Consider the following 7002-nt stretch of genomic DNA (forward strand, 5'->3'; position numbering starts at 1 on the left):
CTTTCCTATGTGGGAAACCAATATTTCGAGGTATTACATAATTTTTGGCCCAATCAAACTTTTTTTTAACTTTAAACTACCCCTAATCATGGGGTGAACGCTAAATAGTTCGGATGATGTTCTTCTAAAAGTTAAGTATTAGGAAATGGACATTAAAATATATATCGAACCGTTTTAACCTATAAATTGAATGTAATTGAGTTGCGCCCTTACATATTAGAATGTGGACATGTCATTAGAATCGAATTCTTAGAATTAGAATTCTAATTATTTAAATTAGAGTCGCTTGAATGAAAAATGTGATTAGGACCTTTCAACCAATTATAATATACCGGATCATGAACCTGGTTGTTATCTATTCGATTTTAATAATTTATCTTAAATGTTGAGAGAAATGGATGGAAGACTTAACATGGCTTTTTGTTTAATTTCATACGAATTCCATAATTTTTTACAAAGAAACAGGTATTTCAAACTGAAATATCGTATAATTAAAAAATCAAAAAAGAATCATTACAAACTAAAATGACAAGACAACAACGCTGACCAGATCAGCTAGTTTCTCTATATTTATTAATTGATTAATATTTCAACTTATTTAAAAGTTACTACATCATTTATTATTTTATTTTTATAAAATAAATGATTACATCTCTACAAATAAAAAATATTCCATGATTTACAACGATTCCACATCTCACGTTACCTACAATTACACTTGCACCTTTTTGTCTGACAACAATTAATTCATTGGGTGTTATAAATTCCCTAGATGATATCACTCACTTTCGAGTGACACCTTTATAGGCGTGTTAATTGCATATCAAAAACAAAGTTAGTGCATGCAAAATGCATTCCGATTAGTTTAAACCTCTAAGGCACCACGTTGATATAGCCAGGGTAAGACTACTTCCCAATGGGATTTGAAACGTTCATTGCTGAATAGCAGCTCCTTGAAATGTTGGCTGTCTTCAGAGTCGCTCACAAAATTATCCACTGTGGCGGAATCTGAGGTATCACACAGTACCGCAGCCATGGTTATGAGTACCGTTATCATGGCTAAAAAATAAAAACATTTATAAAAACCAATTAAAAACACTAAAATGTTTCAAACCTTACCCCAAATACTGCCCTTCAAAATCATTTGATGTATGTCCCTCAAAAATGGCAATGGCTTGGAATATCCCAAAAGCTTTAGGTGTTCAATTAAATTTTGATGATAATAATGTATCATTTCATCAAAATGTTTGATTTTCAAATCCAACTGGGCCGAGGATAAAATAAAATACAACAAATCCTGTGCGGGAGTTCCAAAACACGGCAACTGTAAATCCACAAAATAGGTTTCCTTCAATTCCCCTTGGGCGCCATATTGAAACATAATATTATTGGACCAACAATCGCCATGATTGAGAACATTAAAGGCCTTGTCATCTCTGGCAGTTTGATGGAATATCTCGTCCATAAATTTATCGGCATATCTCTTAAACTCTGGATAATATCGTTCACAACTTTTCATGCCCTCTGTTGTCTTCAGCAAATGTTGTAGGCCACTGTTGAACATACTGCCCAATAGGCCTTTACCTTCTTCTCGTACAATTCCCCTGGAATAAAGGTCAGGGAATGATCCATTCTTTTCCACCCAAATAGCAGAGGCTGCATGAAATTGGGCCAGCTTTTTCAAAACTCCCCTGCAGTGCTCCATATCTAGACAATTTTGTCGCTTCACATTACGAAAACCTCTGCGGGTGAGATCTTCTAAGAGAATATACTCCTCCTTGACGGCAGGCAACTGATATGATTTGGCACCGAAACTTATCTCCAAACCTTTTGAACGATAAAGTTTTTCAAATTCCGGAACAATTTGTCGGTACATTCCAGCCTCGGTGGCGAACATATGAAATTTGATCATTTCATTGCGGTACAAATCATTATTGTGCGGCACCTTTAGCATTAATGTAAACTGTTCCGTTCGACCTGTGGCTAGAAGACAATCAATGTGGACCTTCAACATAACAGTGGCATAATTTTCACCCGGCGCCAATGCCTGGCACACTTTGAAATTGCTGATTTTTGCAAAATCTTTAACAATGTTTGGCAGAATTTTGGCGAATAATTCCGCTGTAATCCATGATGGAATTCCATTTGCCGTAGACATTTTGATCTGCTTTATATATATTTTTTTCAGATGTAAGTTTTTTCCAGGTTTTTGCGAACTAATCCATCTAGTGTTGTGTGCGGTCGGAAATCGACTGAATATAACAGCAATGCAATAGAAAAACTGAACGAATAAAAATTATCTTCACATTTGAGTGGTTATTACTGATAGGTGCCGGATATGAGACAATCCACTGTGTATGAGAGATCGTGACATTAAAAAAGCTTAGAAATGGTTTATCGTATCCAAATTCTTTTAATAGGACTGTAACAGAAATTGGAACTCAATGTGTGGGGTTGAAAAATTCCATTCCATCCATAGTTCTTGGTGAGTATAATAAACCCCAAATGGAACAAGTAATCCAAGGCTATAGTCGTGCGGGGCCGACCATGTGATACCCTACAACACTACAATATGTTAGAAGCCCCCTTATGTCCAAATTCATTTTGGAAGATTTCGCTTTTGAAATTATGTGACGGAGCACTGCCCAGATATTACCCTTAGGATTTTGACAATATTTTACAATATTTACGCACTCCGTCGTATTTTGCGATCATCTCCAAAAGCAAGAGGCTCCTCTGTAACTCCAAATTTAGACTCTTCTATACGATCTACGATATTTGGCTATATTCGTCAAAGAAATCAGCAAAAAAGGCAGAAGTTCGCATTTTTAATGTTGGTATTTTTCAGACAAAAGTAGTGGTCCATTCTACCCGCTGTCCTAAACTCTAACTTCATGCGAGATTTCGTGTCCTTTGGTTTCTATTTATGACCTTTATAACGGCTGCAAAATCAGGAACATTTTTAATTGTTGGTCCATTTCAACCACTAAATATATTGCGGACATCTTTAAAAACAATAGGCCTAGCCCTTCTGAGCCTAACCCTACCCTTTTCGTGAGGATCGGATCATAATTGTAATCTGCATATAATATCCCAAACCTGTGTTGTAAGGTGGAAAAATATTACAAAATTTAAACCTTAATATTATAAGTCAAATTGAAAAAATCGCATGCGATAAAAAATATGAAAAAATAAAAAAATGTCACAAAATAATAAAAAATCTATTATAAGACCATTTTTGACTTATTTTTATGCGATTTTTTTAGATTTTATACTTTAATGTCAAGAGGGCATTCTGAATTGATAAAATTTGTCAAAATCGGTCCAGCCATTCTTGAGATATAAGCATTCCATCTAACATTCCTTTCCCTTGTATATACACATTGTTTATATTTCGCTATATATCCGATATATTTACTATCGGCATCTACGTAACGGTCAGAATTGACCTGTTCGTCTATTTATCATTTCGCTGGGACTAAAAATATTCGCGGTACAATGGAAATTTGACTTTTATTTATCACAAATATTACAGTCTTTTTCACCCACTAAATATTACCCGATGACCATCAAAATCGGAAGGCTTCTGCCCAGCCCGATGCTTTAGCCCCATGCTAATTTCCGCATCAATTGGTTCATAATTGCGACATGTAGAGCAACTGCAAAATCATGATTTTTTTCAGTTTTTGGTCCATTTCGACCCCTAAATATTGTGCGATCATCTCCAAAAGAAATAGGGTTCTATTCTGACCTTATCCCCACCTCCATTAAAAATTTCGTGAAGATCGGGCCCTAAATGCGACCTGTAGAGTGATTACAAATTAACATGGACAGACGGACGGACGGACATACATAGCTAGATCGACTCTGCTCGGCGAGCTAGGAAGATCCATATATACTTTCCTATGTGGGAAATCAATATTTCGAGGTGTTACATAATTTTTGGCCCAATCAAACTTATAATACCCCCAACACAAAGTGTTTTAGGGTATAAAAATTCGCTCTAAAACTACGAAGAAATTGAGTTATCAAATTAGGAACATTATTATACCCTTAGCCGCATGGCCAACAAAACTTATATCATTGGATACGGCAGAAAGAAGTTTCCGAATTGGTACAAACTTGTTATATAGAAATATTGTAACAAACTTAGAGTTTTGAGATGGGCGATGCCGGTCGACTTCTACTACCTCCCAAAAAAAGCAAAATTTTGCAAAAAAAATTTCACATTGATCGAAATGAGAACCCAAGACAGGGTGAGATGAAAAAACTGCAACCATCTTCAGACTGCTTACATTTCTAAGCCACTCGTCCGACAGCTGTTAAAATTATTCCAGTGACAGTTCATTATATTGTTTACAGGCGTATAAAAGCATTTTGATAAGGATTTTCCAGAAAAAAAGCTATTCGTGATAGAATTCAAGCGAGATTTCGAAACCCGCGTCGCAGTGGGCGAAAAATTGCTTGTGAGCTGAACATATCGCAATACTCCATTCGGCAAATATTGAAAATGAGCTCGGGGTAAAGCCATTGAAATTCCAAAAAGTGCAAAAGTTGCAATTGCTCTACAGGACGCAATTATAGACCAATCGAATCGGAAGTAATTCCAATTTTGATCAGGTAATATTTAGTGGGTGATAGACCATGACATTTGTGTTAACTAAAAGTCAACATTTCCATTAAACCGCAAATATTTTTAATCCCGGCGAAATCACAAATAGACGAACAGGTCAATTCTGACCACTACATAGATGTCGATAGTAAATATGTCGGATATATATAGCGAAATATATACAATGTATAAATACAAAGGTAGGGGATGTTAGAATGTTTATATCTCAAGAATGGCTGGACCGATTTTTACAATTTTTGTCAATTCAGAATGCGCTCTAGGCATATAATTATAACATCTAAAAACATCGCATAAAAAGATGCCAATCATAATGTTAATATGGATTTTTTAGTATTTAGTGAATTTTTTTTTCATATTTATTATCGCATGGGATTTTTTCAATTTGACTTATAACATTGAAGTGTATATTTTGTAATATTTTCTCACCTTACAACACAGGTTGGGGTTATTATATGAAGATTGCAACAATGGTCCGATCTTCACGAAAATTTTCACAAGGGTAGGGTTAGGCTCAGAGGGGCTAGGCCTATTGTTTTCAAAGATGCCAGCAATATATTTATGGGTTGAAATGAACCAAAAACTAAAAATGATCCTGATTTTGCAGTCGTTATAAAGGTCACGACATCTCGCATGAAGTTAGAGTTTAGGACAGCGGGTAGAACGGACCACTACTTTTGTGTGAAAAATACCAACATTAATTCTGGCTTTTTATGCCGATTACGTTGACGAATATAGACAAATATCTTAGTCAAGCAAATCATACAGATGAGTCTAAATTTGAAGATAAAGAGGGGCCTCTTGCTCTTGGAGATGATCGAAAAATATTTAGGGGTTCAAATGAACCAAAAACAGAAAAAAAATCCTGATCACACAATTGAAGCCAATCGACACGGCTGAAGATAGAGAGATAAAGACAGGAAAAAATTCTAGCATTTTGTATGACCATTGGATTATATTTAACTGTAAAATGGACCACAACAACTAACAGCACGACGGAGTGCATAAATATTGGGCAGGGACATACCCTGGTCAAAATGCTAAGGGTAATATCTGGACAGTGTTCCGAGATATAATTTAATAAGCGAAATCTTCCAAAGTGAATTTGGACATAACATATTGTAGTGCTGTAGGGTATAACATGGTCGGCCCTGCACGACTATAGCCTTTGCTTACTTTTTTTATTTTATTGAATGAAAGCAAAAAATGTCGGAAATAGCATCAAATTTTAGAATAAGATTAGATTTGTTAGAATTGGTCACCTTTAACACGAATTATGGTTTTCAAACGGCCAATAAAACCATCACGCGCTGCCCAAATGTTGCTCTGCGGTATTTTGATCCATTACGGGTGAAACGCTTGCTTGAAGTGATCGACAATTTGGTATTTTTTAGTGCCAACCTTGCTTTCCAAAATACTCCAGACACAATAGTCCAACGGATTGGTATCGGGAGATTTAGGTGGCCATTGTGCGCTGGAAATGAAGCGAGGAACCTCATTTTGTAACCATTCTTGGGTGGCGCGTGCTGAGTGCGATGCTGCTGAGTCATGTTGGAATGTCCAAGGTCTGCGGTCAAATATATTTGCGTGACCAAGGCTTTAATACACCCTCTAGAATATTTTCGAGATAATATTCGGCATTTATTTAGATGCCACGGTCAATTGATATGAGCGGAGAGCGACCATTGTAGTTATGGAGGCCCACACATTCACCATGGCCGGCGCATGAGTTCTTGTGGCCAACGGAAGGTGCACATTTTCAGCTGACCTCTTTGGCAAGTAAAGACGAGCATTTTGTTTGTTTACAAACTGCTGGACAATCAGGAAATTTTTCTGTATTTGGACCATTTCAACCCCTAAATATTTCCCGATCATCTCCAAAAACAATAGGCTTCTATTCTTACACTAAGCCTACCTCGCTTTCCAATTTCGTGAGTGTCGGGCCATAATTGCGACCTGTAGCGTGATTACAAATTAACATGGACAGACGGACGGACGGATAGCTGGATCGACTCTGCTGGGCGAGATAAGAAGATCCCTATATAATTTCCTGTGGCGGGGACCAATATTTCGAGGTGTTACATAGTTTTTTGCCCAATCAAACTTATAATACCCCAATACATAGTGTTGTAGGGTATAAAACTTGTTTAATTGTTTTTAAGCTTTGCAGATCCTAATATTTTGGTATATTTTAAAATAATTGGAAAATAGAAAATGTCGGTCCCCCTCATTTACAATGGACTTTACATTAAGGACTTTACATTTGGGATTTTTGGCCCTTTATGAAACACAGTGCTATGTTCTTTTTGAGTACCTCTTATTACGCATTTCTAAAAAAGCTGACACGCAGCTAGATTTATGGTATTACAAAC

General features: G+C 36.3%; 1 protein-coding gene across 1 annotated transcript; it reads right to left on the minus strand.

The window, feature by feature from the left end:
- Positions 1 to 521: 521 nt before the first annotated feature.
- Positions 522 to 2266, minus strand: LOC101894757 (uncharacterized). The gene is made up of 2 exons (XM_005183410.4): positions 1120 to 2266; positions 522 to 1059 (listed from the first exon to the last, which is right to left on the minus strand). The coding sequence occupies exons 1-2, from the start codon at positions 2156 to 2158 to the stop codon at positions 866 to 868; spliced, it is 1233 nt and encodes a 410-aa protein (XP_005183467.2). The 5' UTR covers positions 2159 to 2266; the 3' UTR covers positions 522 to 865.
- Between the last annotated feature and the right edge of the window lie 4736 nt (positions 2267 to 7002).

The sequence above is a fragment of the Musca domestica genome, unplaced genomic scaffold (genome assembly GCF_030504385.1).
Source record: "Musca domestica strain aabys unplaced genomic scaffold, Musca_domestica.polishedcontigs.V.1.1 39, whole genome shotgun sequence".
NCBI classification, from domain to species: Eukaryota; Metazoa; Arthropoda; class Insecta; order Diptera; family Muscidae; genus Musca; species Musca domestica.